The sequence below is a fragment of the Rutilus rutilus genome, assembly GCF_951802725.1.
Source record: "Rutilus rutilus genome assembly, chromosome: 8".
Lineage (NCBI taxonomy): Eukaryota > Metazoa > Chordata > Actinopteri > Cypriniformes > Leuciscidae > Rutilus > Rutilus rutilus.
The window spans coordinates 27,526,614-27,549,706 of record NC_140222.1 but is presented as its reverse complement, the minus strand read 5'-3'; the positions used below and the strand labels follow the sequence as shown (position 1 = coordinate 27,549,706).

Genomic DNA, 23,093 nt, shown 5'->3' with positions numbered 1-23,093 from the left:
CCTTTAAGATGTCTCTTAAGTTCTTCCATTCCTACATTCATTGGTACCCCTGTGATCACTCCTTTGCATCTTCCACCATTTTGTTCTCCCACCCTCCGTGTGTTTATCACTTTCAGTTTTCCAATCTCTTTTACTTTGATTGCTTTCTCAAATTGATCTTCATTTGCACAATTGACCAACAAATTTCCATCATTTAGGACCTTAGCATATAAGATCTCCCCTATCTTACTTGCCAGATGTTTTGTTAATACAAACGGGTTGATTATCTTCATGTTTTCTTGATCTTTTTCATTGAATCTTATTATGACTATAAAATTCTCATGTATTTCCTTCTCATTTCGCTCATGTTCTTCTTCCTCACTTTCCGAATTCTCATCATTTTCATTCCTTATTCTTTTATTCCCTTTTACCTGACTGACTCTCTTTTTTGAAACCTCTCCCTTCAATATTCCCTCATTTCCTTCTTTCTCTTCACTGTAATCCATTTCCGCCCACCTACCTACGTCTGATCCATTCACGAAGCAGTCGTGCTCAACCGCTCCCAAAACAGTATTTCCAATGTTTTTTGAATTTCCCGCTTTCATTCGATTACTATTTCCTCGATCACGTCCTGCTGATGTCGCCGCCATCCTGATCGAATATCAAAAAGGTCGCTAGTGTTTGTTCCAACCTAGAGAGCCTCCACAACTTCCTCCTCAACCCAAAAGTGAGTTTCTTGCCGTCTCCACTCGCCAACAACACTCACTTTCTCTTCCTCTGACTTTTTATACTCTCATGAGCTAGTGTGGCCCCATTCAAACGCTCAGCGCAAATTACCCACAGCTGCTGTCAATCCGCCACTCGGTTACCATAGCGACAGGCACTCACCCAGGCTTTAGGACGGTGTTTCACTTCCCAAATCTCAACAGGGCATTTCTCCAACGGGGATGGTCCTGGGCTTATTTGTCACCCCGTGACATACGCTCCAAATAGTGACGATCCTGCATTTTTTGGCCTACTCGAGAAGAAACTGAATGCTTTAGGGGACTATCCAATTATCATGGGGGGGGATTTTAATGAGGTAATGGACCCTATATTAGACCGAAGTTCACCGTCAGCCCGTACTACTAGGGCACACACAGTGCTCAAAGATATGTCCAGAGCATCGGGTCTAGTAGATATTTGGCGTCTACAAAATCCATCTTCGAGAGATTTTACATTCTTCTCTTCACCCCATAGCTCATTTTCCAGAATAGACTTTTTTTTGGTGTCTCAGTCGCTGGTATCAGCAATGGGAGCGAGCGACATCGGTAATATAGTTATTTCAGACCATAGTCCAATATTTCTTCATATTCTGTCTTTTAATAAGCCAGCTAGGTCAACAAGATGGAGATTAAATTCTAGTCTGTTATTAGATGAGACCTTTAAGGCATCACTTAGATCACAAATTAACCTTTATATAGAGACCAATCTTCCAACGGCTCCGTCAGCAGGGGTAGCTTGGGAGGCTTTGAAAGCATTTCTGTCTAACTCTGCATGTGCAGTATGAGTGTCATCACTCTAGCTTGTTCCTGATTGGAGAAAAACGACATGTTGCAACCATCCCCTGTTGCAACTGTCCCCGGTCTCCCCCTAGTTCTAGACTAAATGTGAGCATGCATTTACTCTCACTTGAACAAAAACAGATTCAGTATTCCTCAAAATGAATAAAAACAGTGAAAAGCAAACTCAGAATATTATGCAAAAATGCAATAATTAAATATGTTACATTTATTTCTTTGCTGCTGACTTTTGTTGTTCCAATTCAATCAAGTTAAACATCACATTTGTGTTTCCTTTTTTACCCCTTTTTTATTGCTAAAGTAAAAGTGTTTTGCCTCTTATTCTTTTGCAATCCAGAATGGCAGCACAACTGAAAGGTTTGTTTGAGTGGCGCCCTCTACTGTCCAGATGTGAATCTGCATTTCCTTCAGCCTGAGGCTTATTAAAGGGTAACTAAACCCCTGGTCAGAGCCTGACTCCACCCACTGGCAATATTTGAAAAATGCTAGAAAAGTGGGCAGACCCCAGCGGAGATAGAGGGGATGAACTGTGAGCGGAAGGGCGTGCACCTGAGACCTGCTGTCAGACTCTCTAAAATGGAGAGTGACTCACAGGGTCGCAAGACGACGTAAAGTACATGATGCATCTGATGAGATTTATCGAGTTGATATCAATAGCACGCGCTCTCTGTAGGCATATTCATATTTTGCCGCTATGTGAAAAAATCCAGCAAAATGCGCCGACGCGTTTGTCGACCCCAGAGGATTAACTTTAGCCTAACGTAACGCGCGCCTAACCATAAATTGTGATTAAAATATATATCACTCACATCAAGATGCCGCTGCGGTGGTGGAGTCCATGTAGGATCGAGGAGCAGCGTTTGGCACTGCGTCGCTGTTCAGCGCGAGCTGTGTGGAGAAGCCAATTTCCACCTCTATTGCGTTGGAAAAGCAATTCCGCGTAAAATGCAGGTTTTACACTCACGGTCTTCCAGGCCAAGTGCATGCAAACACTGGCGCCTAATTTCCAAGTCTGCTGGAAAGCTATGCAGTCCAGCAGTGCAGTTGCACCCAGCAACAGTACACCTACCACTGTACTAAATACAGATAAATCTACGCTAGCTCATCCAAGGGCATGGTGAGCTCGTACCAAGGGAGGGCGTGGTGAGCTGGAACCTGCATACGTCACGCAGTACCGCTTACGTCACGCAGTACCGCAACATCCAATAGGAAAATTCAACTGCAGTAGCCACCGTTCAACCTGAAGAGGGCAGCACTCAGACGTTTTTACACCATATATTGTAGAATTAAAACACTTTATACCCAAATGTCAAAAAAGTTACTATCTTTGTATTATTATTTGAATCTGTGGTTGTGTGATTTCTGGGACAGGAGGTTAGATTATCCTGGTACTCTCTCCAAGGGTTAATTTTCATTAAAAGAAAATTTAACTTAAATTAAATAAAGAAAATTAACCCTTGGAGAGAGTACCAGGATAATCTAACCTCCTGTCCCAGAAATCACACAACCACAGATTCAAATAATATCTTTGTATTTGAAAAATATGAAGAATAACAAGTTCACAAGAAGGATAACAAAGACAAAGTTTAGTAATATTGATAATACAAAGATATTATTTGAATCTGTGGTTGTGTGATTTCTGGGACAGGAGGTTAGATTATCCTGGTACTCTCTCCAAGGGTTAATTTTCTTTATTTAATTTAAGTTAAATTTTCTTTTATTTACTTTGCTACTGACTCCCCAACCCTAGATGGGTAGTCATGTAACATGTACTAATCGCTTTGTTATTGCCAATGTGTGAACAGTTTAAGACACTTTAAAAAACGAGAATGTAGACTGATTTTTATGTAAAGGACCCTCGTTCCAGTCTACTTCGAGTGTCAACTAAACGAGCCAATGCACATTGGCGTGCAATCATTTGCAACAGCTGCTCTGCCTCACAGCGTGCGACAGGTGCGATTGTCACGGTGTGACAAATTAGAACAGGACTAAAGTCCTTGTGAATGCAGTGTTATTCAGAGACCTCTAGTGGACACCCGTCTCTATTGCATCGCGAATCCGTTGCTATGGCAGCAAGGCTAATTGCCCGATTGACAGCAGGTGTGGAGTAATTACAGAGAGTGCTGTGAGAGGGAAACGTATTCAGATGGGGCTTTAAAAAGAGAGAGGAAGCAGACCGCTGTGTGGTTCTCCTCCCGTGAGATACTGTGTTTGTCGGCGGGTTGTTTTGTGTTTGAGGCTGGGCTGTGAAGCGGGCGAAGATTGAAGCTGAGAAGCGGGAAGAAGAGAGTGAAGTATTTAGCAACGAAAATTCAAGGAATATCGTCAGCAGTGGGGAAGACGTGAAGTGATGAGTATCGGATCCGTTGTTTATATGCACTAACACTGAAGTGATGTTGAGAGTTTGGCAAGTGAGTGGCACGAGTGAACTAGTACACCGAGTGAATTGTTGATCTGTCTCCAACTTTTGTCTGTTCTTCGCTGAATGTGACGATCGCTGCATCCGTTTTCTGCTGTTTCTGGAGAGAAGTTGAGCCCTTGCGAGAGACGAGAGTTGATCTGGTGGGGGAAAGACCGGTGGGTGAGTGCTGGCCCGAATGCACGGTGTGCGAGTGGAATGCAGTGCCTGAAGTGACGATTCACACGGTTTGTGTTATGGAGTGAAGTTCATCGTGTGGAGAAGTAATAGTAGTTTGCTGTGCACTCTCTTCCTTCAGTCTTTCACTCGCTGTCTCCAAGGAAGGTTCGATATATCAAGCGCCCAACTTACCAGTCTGAGACAGCCCGGCTCTGCTAATGCTGAATGTTTCATATGCTGTTGAACTGTTGAATCCTGCTATATTACAGCTATATATGTACAGCTGAAGTGGAGTGACTTGCTTAAAGCATCCTTCCCGCCTGGTGGTCTCCACACGTTCCTATTGAAAGCCGCTGCCCTGCTCAGAACGAGAGAAGGTATTGCAGCTGAATGTTTTATCTACTGTTGAATGGTCGAATCCTGTTGCATTGTTACAGTGTACAGCTGAAGTGGAGTGACTTGCTTAAAGCATCTTTCCCGCCTGGTGGTCTCCACACGTTCCTATTGAAAGCCGCTGCCCTGCTCAGAACGAGAGAAGGTATTGCAGCTGAATGTTTTATCTACTGTTGAATGGTCGAATCCTGTTGCATTGTTACAGTGTACAGCTGAAGTGGAGTGACTTGCTTAAAGCATCCTTCCCGCCTGGTGGTCTCCACACGTTCCTATTGAAAGCCGCTGCCCTGCTCAGAACGAGAGAAGGTATTGCAGCTGAATGTTTTATCTATTGTTGAATGGTCGAATCCTGCTATATTGTTACAGTGTATAGCTAAAGTGGAGTGACTCGCTTAAAGCATCCTTCCCGCCTGGTGGTCTCCACACGTTCCTATTGAAAGCCGCTGCCCTGCTCAGAACGAGAGAAGGTATTGCAGCTGAATGTTTTACATGCTGTTGAATGGTTAAACCCTGTTACCTGGTTACAGCGCACAACCGAAGTGGAGTGTCTCGCTCAAAGTGTCCTTCTTGTCTGGTGGTTTTCACACGCCCCATCGAAAGCTTCTACCCTGTCCAGAAAGAGAGAAGGTATTTCAACTGAATGTTTCATATGCCGTTGAAATGTTAAATCCTGCTACCTGATTATAGCGCACAGCCGAAGTGGAGTGTCTCGCTCAAAGTGTCCTTCCTGTCTGGTGATCTTTACACGCTCCATCGAAAGCTTCCACCCTGTCCAGAAAGCGAGAAGGTATTTCAATTGAACGTTTCATATGCTGTTGAATAGTTAAATCCTGCTACCTGGTTACAGCGCACGGCCGAAGAGGAGTGTCTCGCTCAAAGTGTCCTCCCCGCCTGGTGGTTTCTACCTGCCCCATTGAAGGCCTCCGCCCTGTTCAGAAAGAGAGAAGGTATCACTGTTGAGTGTTTGAATACCACTGAACCATTGAATCCTGTTGTGTTGTTGCAGTACACAGTCGAAGTGGAGAGTTCGCTCAAAGCGTTCTTCTGCCTGGTGGCCTTCTATGCCTACGTTGCAAGCCGTTGCCCCCGTTGAGAAGGAAAGGGAACAGCTGTGGCACGTGCCTCGATCGAAGTGTTTTCCTGCTGTTCAGGGTTCCCTCACGTCCCGGCTAAAGGCCCTCGTCCTAACTGGTCTGGCATAAAGGATACCTACCGGGATATACTTACCTGTGTCTCCTCCTGGCCCGGTCCGTTCGCCACCTGTGTCCCTGTGCCTCGTCCGAGGCAACCGCTCTCTGGGTACTTACCTCTGGGGCAGCATCCGGGACTTGTTCCACTCCCGTCCATGAGTCCGTACCTGGTTCCAGTTTGAATGGGGTCCGTATAGCCACGACTTCCTCTTGAGTCCTGTAAAGAGTACTTACCAGTGATCTACCTAGACGGTGTGAGTTCCCCTCGGATTCCTCTCCAACGAGCTGCAGGGCCGCCACGAACGTTCTCCCCTCTATGGTCCAGGGGGCCATTGAATTCCCTTTGGTGACAAGAAAGAAGATTTTAATTAGGATTTTCAAATTACTGCTCTTAACTTAATAAAGAAAATTGTTACTCCTCTATTCTCTGGTCTGTCTGGTCCTTGGCACGTTCCTCGAGGTGGTACCCGGTTTCCAGGGGTGGGTGCAGTCTGGCTTGGCCCACCCCGACCTGTGACACGATTGCACTTTAGTTTTTAGCTGAGCAGCCGAGCAATGACCGAGCGGGGTGCAGGAGCTGTGGTGAGGGAACGAACGTCTCTGTTCCCTCCTTCAGGGAACGAGGGTTACATAAGTAACCGAGACGTACTCTTTCAGTCGCTTCACTCTCAACATTCGTCGATGAATGACTGAGGGGATCCTTACCAAAGCGCCACAGCTGCTGCTCTCTTCCAGTGCCCTATGCAAGCCAGCTGCCCCTTCTTACCTGGAAGACGATGGGAGAGGGCTTGCACAGAGAGATCAGTCACTGCTGTTCCATGGTAACCCAAACAGTGAGATTATTGGATAACACTGGGAAAGCGTGCCCTTTCCGTTAGAAAGTAGAACACTGCAGAAGCCACATTCTTCCTGAAGTATTTATGTAGAGATGTACATAGGACTAACCCTGTAGAGCTGTTCCGTATAGAATACTGGGGGACTTGGCTCCAAGGGAAAGACACGTGCTTCCGTTTAGGAGCAGCCATGGAATGTTACACATATAGAATCCCAATAGGGTCACACATATGGCACCCAGTCTAAACCCGGTTCTCGAGGATTCAGCTGAATATAGGCCTGGTGCCAGACACTCCGCTATATGTCCAGCAGCCGATGGTGATGGAGGACTCACAGGGTTTACCCCTAGGAACTCTCTGGAGCAATAGCGCAGCAAGCTAACACAAGCCGGGTCCACTCAGTGTCCTCTACCAGTTTGAGGCGGGAACACAGGAGGAGACCGGCTCTACACGTAGGCTATAGAATCTAGCAAACATGTTAGGTGTCGCCCAGCCCGCAGCTCTACAGATATCTGTCAAAGAGGTGCCACACGCCAGCGCCCAGGAAGATGCAATACTCCTAGTGGAGTGAGCTCGCAACCTGAGTGGCCAGGGCGATGGAGCCCACTACCCACTACCCATCCTCTGCTTGGACACAGCCTTTCCCTTCTGTTGGCCTCTGTAACAGAAGAAGAGCTAGTCTGAGGTCCTGAAGCTTTGAGTTCTGTCAACATACCGTCGCAGAGAGTGGACGGGACAGAGCAAAGCCAGGGCTGGGTCTACCTCCTCTGAGGGCAGCGCTTTCAGGTTCACCACCTGGTCCCTGAAGGGAGTGGTGGGAACCTTGGGCACATATTCGGGTCTGAGTCTCAGTGTAACCTGGGAATCACCCGGCCCGAGCTCTAGACATGATTCGTAGACCGGAAAAGCCTGTAGGTCCCCTACCCTCTTAATGGAGGCCAGTGCAACCTGGAGCAACGTTTTTAGAGACAATATTTTCAAGTCTACTGATTGCAAAGGCTCAAATGGGGCATTCTGGATTGTTCTGAGCACCAGAGACAAATCCCAAGAGGGTAAAGAAGGAGGGCGGGGTAGATTTAATCTCCTCACCCCCCTAAGGAACCTGATGACCAGGTCATGCTTCCCAACTGACTTACACTCAACCAAGTCGTGATGGGCTGAGATGGCGGCAGCATAGACTTTCAGGGTGGAGGGAGACAGCCTTCACTCCAACCCCCTGCTGCAAGAAGGAAAGCACGTCCTCCCTGACCTTGCACAATGTCTGTGCTAGTAGACTCACTGGGGGGAAACGCATATTTGTGTAGGCCTCGGGGCCAGCTGTGGGCCAGCGCATCTGAACCGAGTATTCCCTCGGTCAGAGAGTAAAACTACTGGCAATGGGTGGTTTCTGGAGAGGCAAAGAGGTCTGCCTTTGCGGCTCCGAAATGACGCCAGATCAGCTGGACCGACCGGGGATGGAGTCTGCATTCTTGAGCACCCACTGAATATGAACAGCACAAATCGACCTCAGATGCTTCTGCCTCCAAAGGAGAAGATGGCGGGCGAGTTGCAACATGGCTTTCCAGTGCAGACATGTTGCACATGCTACGGAAAAATTGGTCTGTGCGATGAATAAATTGACCACTGTAGCACGCAAGAGATACAGTTTTGCATGTTCATAACACAGCCGCTTAATAGTGTGAAGTGATTGTTGTGCTTGTTTACGTGTGAGATTGATGGCGCACTGCTATTTACTTTAATTAAAACTGCGATTAAAACTCGTGTCCCGGCTGCATTGAGTCATTTTGTCCAACTCCATTTCGCACAATTCTTAAGTAACGCGGCCATTATTTCTATGCAGCTGCTAGTTGACGAGAAAATGAAGCGCTATTTTCAAGTGATCCACGAAAGCTCCAAACGAGCCTGTGAGGAAGAATCGACAGAAGCAATTTTACCAAATCAAAGTAAGGGAGAAACAAAAATGAAAATTTATAGATATAACCCCGTGTGGAAAAAAGATTTTCCGTGGTTAACTTTCGATTCTGACCAACAGCTCTTGTTTTGTAGCTGGTGCAAGGAGGCTCCAGAAAAGATTCAAATAGACAACCCCTTTGTGATGGGTAACAGCATTTTGCACTAAACTAAAGAAAAGATGCAACTATTGACAGTATTAGTCTCATAGAGGAGTGTCATGGGATAGGTTAGTGCTAGTTTGGAAAAAAGAGTTTTTATTTAGTGATGTCTTCTACTTTGATGTGTAATGTTGAGGTGTAAGAGTTGTTATCTGCACTCTTCCATTTTTAGCAAATAAATAAAAAGTGTGTCTAAAAACAATTTTTGTGATGGTCTGTATTTTTTGTGCACTTTAATGGAACATCAGTGCCTCTTTAAATGATGAACTCCATTACTTGTGTTTGTTTTCAGGGATGATAACAGACGTTTTATACTTGTGCTACAACTGTTTGGTCTGTGCTACAAAACTTTCAACCTCTGTAGCACCAGTGCTATGTGCAAAAAAAGTTAATAGCCCTGAATGTATATTATATTTTTTGTAAGAAGTTTTGAGGGTAAATTAACTTAACTTTAAAAAAGCAAAATCACCCCATTTCACCGGCAATTCATTAAATTAACATATCCAATAATGCTCTTTATACATGGAAGATATGCTGAAATCTTAATATAAACTTCAGGTAGTTTAGGTGAGATACAGATATTGGGGTCTCTGAAGGATGTGACACCAACTGCAGTGTCTCCACAAACCAACGGACCTCCTGAATCCCCCTGTCAAGAAACACAGATCAACACATAAGTCTTGTGTTGTCATATTTTTAAACTTTGCTAACACATTAAGATTTGATTACTCATTATTTGAATTTTTTTTATACATCACAGCTTCATCCATCACCATATACACACATCATCTGTGAAGTTGAATAGTTACAATATGCATATATATAGTTACAAACTAAAAACAGTATCTGCTTCAATATTATCTTCTTTCATTGGTATGGATATCCACTTGATATTGTTTAGTTCGCTTGACATCAGGGGAGTGAGGTTTACCTGCACAACTAGCTGGCCACCATTACACTGACAGTGCACAGAGTCTTGAATGTAAAGAAGGAGCATGTAAATCTAGCCATTCAATGAAGAGTTTTCAAATTCAGATTAGCTTTATTGGTATGGTAAAACGGCTTTATTTGCAGGGCTCTGATCCTTTGTGCATTTTCAGATCAACCGTACCTGTTCATCACAAGCACGAGTTTAGAAAACCCACTATTGGTGACCGGTGTGCGTAAATTGTAGGGAGGGGTGATATAAGATTAGTCCATCATGGGCGATTGTGCGCTCGTCAATTGTCTGTTATTTTAAAACCCTCCATCCAGTAACACCAGTAATTACTAGTACTGTAGAAAATCAGAAAATATTTTCATAAACCGCTGAACAGAGGCACCCTGATCACATGGGCTCCTAGTCTACAGCCTATAGTCTGCGTTAATACGCCCCAATGGATTTTGTGTGTAATGCATTCTGCAGTTAAACAGGATGTTGTTGCTGCAATTTCATAAGGTTGTAACATTGAGGACAATTAAACTTATTTTTGATCCATGGAAGAAAATCTGAAATTCTAGTATTTAGTATACATATTAGGAAACTGAGGTGAATTACAGAGATCAATGTGATGAAAATATGTGACACCAACTGCAGTGTTTCCACAAACCAAAGACCCCCTGAATCCCCCAGCTAAGAAACAAGCTCAGGAAATAGATGTAAGGAAGAAAAAGTATATTTTATTTGCGTAATGCATTTAGACTGGACATTACTCAATTTCATGAGGTTGTAACATTGAGGACCATTTGACTTATTGTTGTTAACACATGATAGTTTTATTAGAACAAGATGTGGGAGAAAATCTGTTAAACATTTGGAAACATTTTTGATTACGCACTAGTACTACACATCTTTTTTATTATTATACTGTAAAGTCAATTATTTTTGTTCAATTATATTTTTGATCCATTGAAGAAAGGCCGAAATCTTGGTATACACATTAGGATACTCAGGTGAATTGCAAAGAAATTCACCTCCAAAAGATGTGATACCAACTGCAGTGTTTCCACAAACCAAAGGACCTCCTGAATCCCCCTGTAATAAAAACAAGAATCAGCATGTCACTGTATCAGTTATCACCTTTCTCTCTATTTGTTATATAAATTGAAATAATAATTTGGTTATTTATATATATATATATATTTATATATATATATATATATATTTATTTATTTATTTATTTTATTTGTTAATTACTAATATATATATATTTTTTTTATGTTTTACATACTTGGCAGGTTCCTCCACGGCCATATACACACATCATCTGTGCAGCTGAGAACGTCGATCCCCAACTATTTTTACATTTTTTGTTATCCATGATCTTCACATTTGTTTCCATGAGGACTGGGCTTGTAGTGCCATTAGTTACTAAACTTCCCCAGCCTGCAACACTGCAAACAGAATCTGCTGCGATGTCTCCTCCTGTCTTTGGTATTGAAATCCATTCGACATTTTTGTTCTTTTCGACTTTTTTCTCTAGCTGCAATCATAAAAACGCAATTATATGTTAATAGACAGTGTTTAAATGATTAGGTATCATTTTGAACAACTGGTATAAATGCAGTATGTTACCCTCAAAAGCATGATGTCATAACGAAAATGTTTTTCACTGTAATCCAGATGTTTGTAGTAGGACTTCACTTTAATGCGGACATTCATTTGTCGTACGTCATGTGCACCAACCACAACTGTCAGCTCTTCTTTTCTGTTTATGGAAACATTCATCTTAACTTCAACTTTTTACGTTTCTTTATTCTTTCAAGAATTCTTTTTTAAGGTATGATGAAACCATCTAATTGAGATTTTAGTTTTAATTTAGTTTATTTTTAGTTTTAAAGTTTAGTTAGATTTCAGATGACCCAAAACCTGTGAAGAGATTACGACAGTCACCTCTGATAACAGATTACTCTAAATTGTAATATAGACACAGGTCTTTTTCTGTAAAGATGCTTTGAAACGATAATGTGTTGTGAAAAGCACAATACAAATAAATGTGAATTGAATAGAAAATTCATGAATTTAGCTCAGACAAAATTACAGTCTTACTTCTCTCGGCAATGTGCCGCAGTCAAGACAAACTCATCAGAAATGAGGAATCCACCACAGATATGTTGACGGTTCACCTGGAGAGAAACCATGTAAGGTCTGGAGTGGGGTTTGGCTTCATTGCCGTTCACTATACCCACATTCACATGAGCTGAGAGAGAGAGAGTGCTGTCAGTCAACTTATTCAGCACATACACGAAATAAAACATTCTTAAAAATCATCATGATTTACTGTTACATAATCAATCTCACCAGTGAAGGTCAGGTGTGGCAGCAGAGAGGCCAGCAGGAGCAGAGAGATGATGATGATGGTCATGATGAAGAAGACGATCTGTGAGTGTCTGCAGAAGAAGCTGAGTATTTATTGGGGTTTTTTTCAGTGGGTGGAGAGTAATGTCTAAAACCATAACTTCTTGTTACCATCAAGTAAGCACCTCATCTGGCAAGCACCAGTGCTGACATTGGCGTGAGGAAACAAGCAAGGTCCAAAATCTCTGTATAAGGCAATGTCCACTTTTGTAAAACCCTAAAACAATTTTCTATGTAGGTAACACTCTATACAAATGCAAGTTAAGTATGTGAAAGACTTTGCATATGCAATGTAGGTCACATGACCCTATAACTGCATTGATGTAGTGTATACATATTTTTTTCATATTAAATCTAACACATTTCCTATATGCTTACATTGCACTGAAGCCATTCGAAGCATTTTTTTTTTCTTTTTTTTTTTCTAGATACATTTCTTTTAGTTTGTTTCAGGTTTTGGTCTTTCTTAAAATAGAGTGCAGAGAAAAAACGCAGTAAAAGTTCACACACATTGTAGCAAGATCTCTTATTCAGCTCTTCAGCTCCAACCACAGTGTCAGACGACAAAAAAAACCTGTTAAAAGATGACGTATAATGTCACAATTAACACTTACATGCAATATATAAAACACAAATATGTTTGAATATACTTGGGCCGACATTAAATAGTTATGAGGCATTTAAACATTAGGTTTTATATTTTTGTGGTCTTTTTAGAAGTAGACCAGGGGCCGTCAGCCATTTGACATGAAGTACTAATTGTCATCTTCATTATTAATCACTGTACTCCAAATCAAAAATAAAATTCATAATGGCTATAAAATTGTTATGTCTACAGTGTTATTGTTCACAAACTGCTAAAGGTTTTTTTTTTTTTTTTTTTTTACATTACCACACATAATGGAAAGAGTTTCTGGTCTCTTTATCAGATCGGTTTCCAGTGCACCACAAAGTCATATCTAATGATCTAGAACAAATTCAAGTGAGCTGTAACATGACTAAGTGAATAATTAATAACTGGTTCATTTTCACTCGTTAAAAAGAAAAAAAATGACCTTAGTATATTTCTTTACTTCTTATTTACTTCTCCGGTGCTGCATCTCTTGTCACATCTTTAATGAATTACTGAAATTCGTACAGAAGATGTAGATGGAAACTGAGACCCGTTTTATAGGGCATGCAACTAAAATAATGAATTTAATAATAAAACTTTTTTTTTTTACTCATTTTGATAACATAAAAAAAAAATTTGGAGTGAAAACGAAACATCTTTTTTTTTATCAGACTGTACTATCATGTTAAACTAATAAAAAATTTAAAAATTTAAAAAAAGAGGTAGCAGATCTTATCTGCAAGAATTACTTATAATGAATACTGTGAGTGTGAAACAGCATTTTCCCAGCCAGTTGCAATGTTTATTTGAATTTTTTTATTTGTTCTTATTGGTTTTGGGGGCAACACTACAAGTAGGCCTACATCTGATTCTTTCTTTCTTTCTTTTAACGTAACTAGTAAAGTTACACATTACTTTTAAATGAGAAACAAGTTACTAATTCCAAATATGTAATGCTACTCGTTTCCCATTTATTGACCAACATCTCTCCTGTCCCCATGTTGAGAGAAATCTTGAGAAACGCCTGTTTCACACATACTCCGTGTGTTGCAGTGCGTATGCGGTGCAGGAAGCAGCATGCGCTATAGTGCTTTCACATAAGCTGCGTTTGCAGTGCGTAACTGATCCGCGGCTGTACCACAAACAGAGTTTATGTTTGGTTGTGCAGCTTCTAAATCTAAATCACTTGATGCTAATGTCTGAATCAGACCCACTTGATTCATCATCCTCCATGTCTTTCTTGCTAAGGGTGTAATCAGGGTCATCAATGTCTTATTCCTAGTCACTGTCACATCCCTCATACTCACTGTCATCTCCCTGGATAATTTTCAGCCCATTCTGAACATCAAGTTGTTTCCTGAATCTATTCATATTATTCTTACTACAAAAAAAGTTAAAATAACCTAAATTAGGACCAACATATGATAACAACATCTTGTTTTAGTTACAGGTATGCAAAATAGTTTCAAAATACATTTCGTTAACAATGTAATTAATTTTGACATTATCTTTATGTTTACATTTGTTAAAATATGCTTTGAAATAAGCAGCAGAAAATATAAAATAACAATAAAATAATTGAATCAGATAAATTAATTGAGCAGCTCATTACCATTTTTCTTAATGTGACGTCACATCAAAATTCTACCTACTGGTTTAAGGTTAACAGCCCGATGTGACGTATGTCACCACAATATTTTCACAACTGGTTTTTTTATCAATTTGTTCAAGAAATGTATTAAAATCAGGTTAGGTGTAATTTGCTTCACTTTTCTCCGTTGAAGTCTATGGGGTCGCTGTGTCCATTTATTTTACTGTCTATGGGTGTTCCTTATATGTCACTAAGGGACTTCCTGAGTTGAAAGTCAGGGATAATGCTTTAAAAAGACCTTTCCAGATAATCACCAGTGTTTGTGACAGCCGTGTCACTGCGGGTTCTTATGGGTGTTAGGGTAGAGTGGGGGAAAACGCCCCCCTGGGGTAAAACGCCCCCCACCTGTTTTTCCCAAAATAACCACTAAAAGTAGTCAAGATACATTTTTACTGTTGCTATGCACTACGTTGATAACGGGGATATACAAATCTCTATGGAGAAGCTGACACCAGCGACATATTTTAAGAGAAGAGGATTACAGGGTAAATGCTATAATTTTCAGATATTAGTAAATAAGTGTTTAAGAGAATATTGTTCTGCAGGATATCGCAGTGATGTATGATAGATGAATAGTGAAGTCTGTAGTTTGAGATCATATATTATTTATAAGGAATATAATTATATTTTAAAAATTAAACATTTTTTAAAAAAACTCATAGCTTGTGGGGTAAAACGCCCCCTACGCTGAGGGGTAAAACGCCCCCCCCCCCCCCCCCCCCCCCCCCCCCCTGGGGGCATAGTTTCTCTATCATAATTACTATAATAAAATATTTCTGTCTATCAAATCCTTTGTTTTACACTTAATGCAGTATAACTAGGTGGTAAAATCAAAATATTTGAACAAAACATGAAAAAATGACCTCAAGTGAGCATTAACTAGTTAGCTTGCTAGCACAGTTAGCTCACTGATGGAAGGTAGTTAATTTTGCCTATTTTGAACATTGCTGAAATAAATATTAATATATATACATGTTGATACATTACTTGACTTTTACCTTTAGAGATTAAAAACTATTGTCTGTTAATTTTGCTGTTGATCTATGAAGCAAACTGGTTGGTAAGAAAGGGGGCATTTTACCCCACCTTGGGGGGCGTTTTACCCCACCGCTGGGGCAAAACGCCCCTTTGTACAAAAATATTTTCAGTGAAAATACTAATTAATTATGAAGGCTGAGCAATTTTAATATTTGGTGAATAACTCCTAGTCACTCAAAACCGGGATGGCAATTCTAGTCACATTTATGTTTTGTTTCACTGTAATGTCACATTTTCCTTAAGGGGGGCGTTTTCCCCCACTCTACCCTAAATGCATTTATGATGGTCAATCTGTATTCATTTTGACCACGAACCATGTGCTGTCACTTTAATTCAGCGCGTGCAGCACAGCAAAAATAAGGCTTGTTTGAGATGAGCAAAATCTGCGCAGAATCGATCACCGGTGATCAGCGCGAGACGCATGCCGGTTAGAAATGTGTCCGAGTGCGGTCCGCCTTGCTCTGATGTCATGCTGACGTATGTCAAAAAACTCTCGCGACCGCAAGGCGCACGTGTCGGATTCTGCAGTCGAGCGCAGTTGCTCTCCACCGACTGCGCTGATCAAAAGCATGATGGGAAACGACTTAAGGCCTCATTATACTTCTGCGTCGGACCTACGCCGGAGCCTATACGCCGTAGGCAACGTGTTGGTTTTAATTTATACTTCTGTGTCGTTGTCCGCGTTGACGCGTACCTAGGGAGCGTGTGAAACCCCGAGGGAGGGGTTCTGGCAGACCAATCACAGCGCTTGTGTCCGCGTAGAATTGACGCGTTGTTACATTTTTGGAGAGGTGCACGTCAGGGTACGCCGTAGGGTACGCGCGCTACACACAGCCTACGACAATGATCTGGGATCTGTGTGTCTAGACACCAGACACTATCCCGTGGGCTCCAGACACTATCCCTTGGCCTCGAGATACTATCCCGTGGCCTCGAGATAGTATCCCGTGGCCTCGAGATAGTATCCCGTGGCCTCGAGATAGTATCCTGTGGCCTCCAGATACTATCCCGTGGCCTCGAGATAGTATCCCGTGACCTCCAGATACCATCCCGTGGCCTCCAGACACTATCCCGTGGCCTCCAGACACTATCCCGTGGGCTCAAGACACTATCCCGTGTCCTCGATACACTATCCCGTGGCCTCCAGACACTATCCCGTGGCCTCCAGACACTATCCCGTGGCCTCCAGACACTATCCCGAGGCCTCCAGACACAATTCCGAGGCCTCCAGACACTATCCCGTGGCTTCCAGACACTATCCCGTGGCCTCGAGACACTATCCCGTGGCCTCAATACACTATCCCGTGGCCTCCAGACACTATCCCGTGGCCTCCAGACACTATCCCGAGGCCTCCAGACACTATCCCGTGGCCTCCAGACACTATCCCGTGGCCTCCAGACACTATCCCGAGGCCTCCAGATAGTATCCCGTGGCCTCAAGATACCATCTCGTGACCTCAAGATACCATCTCGTGGCCTCAAGACACTATCCCGTGGCCTCAAGATAGTTTCTCGTTGCCTCAAGATAGTATCTCGTGGCCTCAAGGATTTTATAAGGATTTTATACACTCTTATGCACACGCACACACACACACACACACACAAAAACACACACACACAAAAACACACACACACACACACACACACACACACACACACACAAACACACACACACACACACACACACACACACACACACACACACACACACACACACACACACACAGCACAGGTCAAATAGACCTATATTCAGTCTGTCCAATGGTTGATACAACACAGTATCCCACCGGTCACAATTGTGACCGATCATAAAACACACTTTTTCACATACTTTTCCATGAAAATTTAAAAAAATTATGATTGATTGTTTCAAAGGGATACTAATGACACATGATTTGGATATTTTTGTGTCTGAGAAAAATTTGGGATTAAATGGGTTAATTCAGCGCGTGCAGCACAGCAAAAATAAGGCTTGTTTGAGATGAGCAAAATCTGCGCAGAATCGATCACCGGTGATCAGCGCGAGACGCATGCCGGTTAGAAATGTGTCCGAGTGCGGTCCGCCTTGCTCTGATGTCATGCTGACGTATGTCAAAAAACTCTCGCGACCGCAAGGCGCACGTGTCGGATTCTGCAGTCGAGCGCAGTTGCTCTCCACCGACTGCGCTGATCAAAAGCATGATGGGAAACGACTTAAGGCCTCATTATACTTCTGCGTCGGACCTACGCCGGAGCCTATACGCCGTAGGCAACGTGTTGGTTTTAATTTATACTTCTGTGTCGTTGTCCGCGTTGACGCGTACCTAGGGAGCGTGTGAAACCCCGAGGGAGGGGTTCTGGCAGACCAATCACAGCGCTTGTGTCCGCGTAGAATTGACGCGTTGTTACATTTTTGGAGAGGTGCACGTCAGGGTACGCCGTAGGGTACGCGCGCTACACACAGCCTACGACGTAGCTACGGCGGCAGTTCGACGCAGAAGCATAAAACAGGCTTTACTGACGACACAGCTTCATGCTCATTGGTTTAAACAACCGTGATGTATTGTTCTCTTTTAAAATGTTTGATTTTAAAACTCTGATATCATGTTTTTTTTTTTGTGTATACGTTATGTGTGAATATTCCCAAACTATCCGACAGTGCGATTTCTATGGGTTATGCAATGTAATTTTTATTAAATAAATAAATAAATAAAAAAAAACAAAAAAAAAACACATATTTCTGTATTAAAGAAAAAAAGATTGATAAACATACTTGGAATGGAATTAAGTAAGTAGGCTACTTTGGGTGTCTTGTTCATTATATTTATTTTCATATAAAAGCAACAGAACTTAAATTCCATGTATATTAGCAACACTGGGCACCAGCGTGAATCCCGTGAATCCCGCGATATCCATCTTTGATCTCACAGGTGTCAGATCCACTGTGAGAAGAGAGATCTGTCCGTCTTGCCTGCGCTTTTTTCACTCCTCCCCTCACTGCAGCCGCCTACTCTCTACTACATTTCAGGCGAGGCAAGGCGCATCTCAAACAAGCCTATTACGCAGGGTTCGAATTACGTGGGAGCCAGTGGGAGCTGAGCTCCCATAGAGAGAGGATGAGCTCCCATGAAAGCAGTAAAATCATACACCTGTGGGGGTCTCTAAAAATCATCAGCACCATTATTTTCAATTACAAATAAAGCACTTTTTCCTTCGGACTACTGTAGCGTGACTTAAAAGATAGGACAAGATGCCAAACACATGGATCTCACGGGATCTCAGATTGTCATCACACTACATCCTTATGCTTAAATCAAGTGATCAAAGTGCTCGTTGCCGCTGCGATCAGTGGCGCGGATACTGTGTTTGTTTGTGGCTCGCGCACAGTCTTCACTCGCTTCAATCCGTTGTGGAGACTCCCTATTCGTTCCAGTGAAATTACAAAACAAAATGCACACAAACGTGTCTGTCTCTGCCTGATATACAACCACTGATAAACATAATCGAATTTGATAAAAAAAAAAAAAAATTCCTCTGACACGCTTGGCAAAAGTTCTACCACTGGACCACTTAAGTACACACTTAAACACGATCTATTAATTTACTCACGTGAAAATTCTACAACTCACAACATCTTAGACCTCATCAAATTAAATTAAACCAAAAAAAACAAATTAAACCAAATGTACTATTTAAATTGAATTGTGTTACCAACGCTTTTTTTTTTAATTAAATTTGTATTATATTTACGCTATGGGGTCGCTACTTTTTTTTTTTTTTTTAGAGACCCCCACAAAGATGAAATCATTATTCGAACCCTGCTATTACCCCCCTCGTTGAAGTCAGTACCTGATTGCCTAATCCTAACCCCACCCCTAATCCTAACCCCTCCCCTCAACTAATCCTAAACCTACCAAGACTAGGGGGGTAATAATTCGGCAGGGGTCGAAATTTCGGCGCGACACCGGTTAGAAATGTGTCCGAGTACGGTCCGACTTGCTCTGATGTCATGCTGACGTATGTACAAAAACTCTCGCGATCGCAAGGCGGACGTGTCGAATTCTGCAGTAGAGCACAGTTGCTCTCCACCGACTGCGCCTGCGCTGATCAAAAGCATGATGGGAAACGACTTGCTGACGACACAGCCTATTGCTCATTGGTTTAAACAACCGTGATGAATTGTTCTCTTTTAAAAAATTTTGATTTTAAAACTCTTATCATGTTTTTAAGTGTATAAATTGTGTTAGTATTCCCAAACTCTCTGACAGTGTGATCTATGGGTTATTTGATTGTTGTCATAGGCCTATTTATAAATCTATATAACATGTCTTTAATTAAAGTAGAAATGATTTATAAACACATATTTGGTATGTAATTAAATGGGTGTCTTGTTCATTATAATTATTTTCATATAAAAGCAACAGAACTTAAATTACATCCAGTTTATTAGCAACACTGTGCACGAGCGTGAATCCCGCGATATCCATCTTTGATCTCACAGGTGTCTGATCCACTGCGAGAAGAGAGAACTGTACGTCTTGCCTGCGCTTTTTTCACTCCTCCCCTCACTGCAGCCGCCTACTCTCGGCTACATTTCAGACGAGGCAAGGCAAGGCGCATCTCAAACAAGCCTGTAGACTCGGTGCGGAGTCGCTGCACTGCTACGCACAGCAACTAGAACGGATCGACGGACTGCAACCGCGTGCATTGTGAAAGCTCTACGCCCGTTTCACACATACTCCGTGTGCAGTGCGTATGCGGTGAGTGTTGCAGTGCGTATGCGGTGCAGGAGCAGCACGCGCAATAGTGCTTTCACATATGCTGCGTTTGCAGTGCGTAACTGATCCGCGGCTGTACAAAATACATACTCTATTTGTATTTCAAATCCAGAAGTTATTAGCAACTTTTTATTTAAAAAAAGTTTTTTTGTCAGCATTGCGATTCTCTTTGTACACATATACACTCTTTAATAGACGTATTCACGTTTAAATACAATTTAAACAACGTATTATTCAATGCATTATACTTCTATATAATTATATATTAAGTTGCTCAAGCAAGTGGTAAAAAATGTAACCATGTAATTATATTAAAATCGCATAGCCTACATTTTTCAATTACAGATTGATAAAATTGACAAAAACAGCAGACTCATACTTTTTCTTTTGCATAATTTAAATCTTTATACAATAAATCTTGCATGTCACAAAGAACTTGTTTTTCCACCTCCACGAATGAGACGAGTGTTGTTCATTATGTTGCCTTGTTGAAATATGTATTTTCCCTTGATTTACCCTGCGGTCTTAACGTCTCAGCATTGCGATTCTCTTTGTACACATATACACTCTTTAATAGACGAGACGTATGCACGTTTAAACACAATTTAAACAACATAGGCCTATTATTCATTGCATTACTTCTACTTCTATTAGCCTAAGTTCCTCAAGCAGTCAAATATTTAACCATGTAGGCTACTTATATAAAAATCGCAAACATTTTAAATTAAAACTTAAAATTGACAAAAACAGCCGACTCTCATATATTTTCTTTTGCATTTATTAATACAATAAATCTTGCATGTTACAAAGAACTGGTTTTTCCACCTCCACGAATGAGACGAGTGTCGTTATGTCGCCTTGTTGAGGTAAATTGTAGTTTCCCTTGCTTTACCCCGGTCTTAAAGTGAAAATAGTATTTAATTAAATACATTTATGGTGAGATTACTACATTTTATTTAATTAATCGCATTTATGGTGAAATTACTACATTTTTAGGTCATTCTGTGTTCATTTTGACCATGAAACATGCGCTGTCACTTTAATTCAGCGTGTGCAGCACAGCAAAAATAGACTCGGTGCGGAAACGATCGCTGCACTGCTGTATACGCACCGCAACTGGAACGGATCGACGGACTGCAACCGCGTGCAAGCTTGAACCTGTTAACATGGGTACGGAAAAAAATACGCACCGCATACGCACTGCAAACGGAGTATGTGTGAAACGGGCGTAACCTGTTAACATGGGTGCGGGAAAAAATACGCACCGCATACGCACTGCAAACTGAGTATGTGAAACGGGCGGTCCGTTTATCCGTTCCAGGAGCGGTGCGTATACAGCAGTGCAGCGATCGTTTCCGCACAAGTCTATTTTTGCTGTGCTGCACGCGCTGAATTAAAGTGACAGCGCATGTTTCGTGGTCAAAATGAACACAGATTGACCAGATTGACATGAAAATGTAGTAATTTCATCATAAATGCATTTAATTAAATACTACTATTTTTCACAGTCATCTTTTTACTTTTAAGACCGGGGTAAATCAAAGAAAACTACAATTACGAACAACACTCGTCTCATTCGTGGATGTGGAAAAACAAGTTATTTGTGACATGCAAGATTTATTGTATAAAGATTTAAATTATGCAAAAGAAAAGGGTATGAGTCTGCGGTTTTTGTCAATTTTAAGTTTTAATTTAAAATGTATGCGATTAACCACTTGCTTGAGCAACTTAATATATAATGGAAGTAACGCCCGTTTCACACATACTCCGTGTGCAGTGCGTGTGCGGTCCGTGTTGCGGTGCGTATGCGGTGCAGGAGCAGCACGCCCTATAGTGCTTTCACATATGCTGCGTTTGCAGTGCGTAACTGATCCGCGGCTGTAGCTACAACAAACACATATAGACCTACTCATTTTATTTCAAATCCATAAGCTATCAGCAACTTTTATTTAAAAAAGTTTTAGGATATTCTCTTTGTACACATCCTCCCTTGTCTGTCTTGGCGTCGCTCTATCTTTTTGAGCGTGTAGTACGTGCGCTCTCTCCGACGCACCTGTTCGTGATTTGATTGAAGGAGCTGACTAATAATAATAATAGAAGCGTCGACAGATTAAACAATTGTCTTTAGAATTGTATTTTTGTTTTCTTTGTTAGGCTAGTTGTTGTCCGTGCTTTTATATTTCGTTCACTGGATGGAATGTTCGTTATTATTGTGAGTCTTTGTGGCGTCTGTTGTGGGTGAGTAAATAAATAAATAATTGCATTGATTCCGCCGTTTACTTGTTCTTGTTTAGGTAGTCTCTTCTCTCAGAGTTGATATTTTTTATGAGAGGTCGTAACACAACGTTCAATACATTACTTCTATATAGATTATAGGCTATATTAAGTTGCTCACGCAGTGGTAAAATATTGAACCATGTACTTATATTAAAATTGCATACATTTTAAATTAAAACTTAATTTACAAAAACAGCTGATTCATACCTTTTCTATTTAAATCGTTATATTACAAAGTCTTGCACGTCACAACCAACTTGTTTTTCCACGAGTGTCGTTTTGTTGCCTTGTTGAAGTAAATTGTAGTTTTCCTTGCTTTACCTCGTCTTAAAATAAAAAGATGACTGAAAAATGGTTTTATTTAATTAAATGCATTCATGGTAAGATTACTAACCTACATTTTATTTAATTAAATGCATTTATGGTAAAATTATTACATTTTCATGTCAATCTGTGTGCATTTTAAACACGAACCATGCGTTGTCACTTTAATTCAGCGTTGCAGCACAGCAAAAAATAGACTCGGTACGGAAACGATCTCTGCACTGCTGTATACGCACCGCAACTGGAACGGATGGACGGACTGCATTCGTGTGCAGTGTGAAAGCTCTAACCTGTTAACATGGGTACGGAAAAAAATACGCACCGCACACGCACTGCAAACGGAGTATGTGTGAAACGGGCGTAATGCATTGAATAATACGTTGTTTATATTGTGTTTAAACGTGAATACGTCTATTAAAGAGTGTATATGTGTACAAAGAGAATCACAAT

At 41.5% G+C, this 23,093-nt stretch overlaps 1 protein-coding gene across 1 annotated transcript; it reads right to left on the bottom strand.

Annotated features, from left to right (window-relative positions):
* Positions 1-10,370: 10,370 nt before the first annotated feature.
* On the bottom strand, positions 10,371-11,990 carry LOC311295251 (granzyme B-like; the record flags this gene model as incomplete). Its single annotated transcript, XM_084416520.1, has 5 exons — positions 10,371-10,660; positions 10,857-11,108; positions 11,201-11,333; positions 11,675-11,825; positions 11,927-11,990. 5 exons carry the CDS (start codon positions 11,988-11,990, stop codon positions 10,505-10,507), a joined length of 756 nt encoding a protein of 251 aa, XP_084272646.1. The 3' UTR covers positions 10,371-10,504.
* Positions 11,991-23,093: the final 11,103 nt, after the last annotated feature.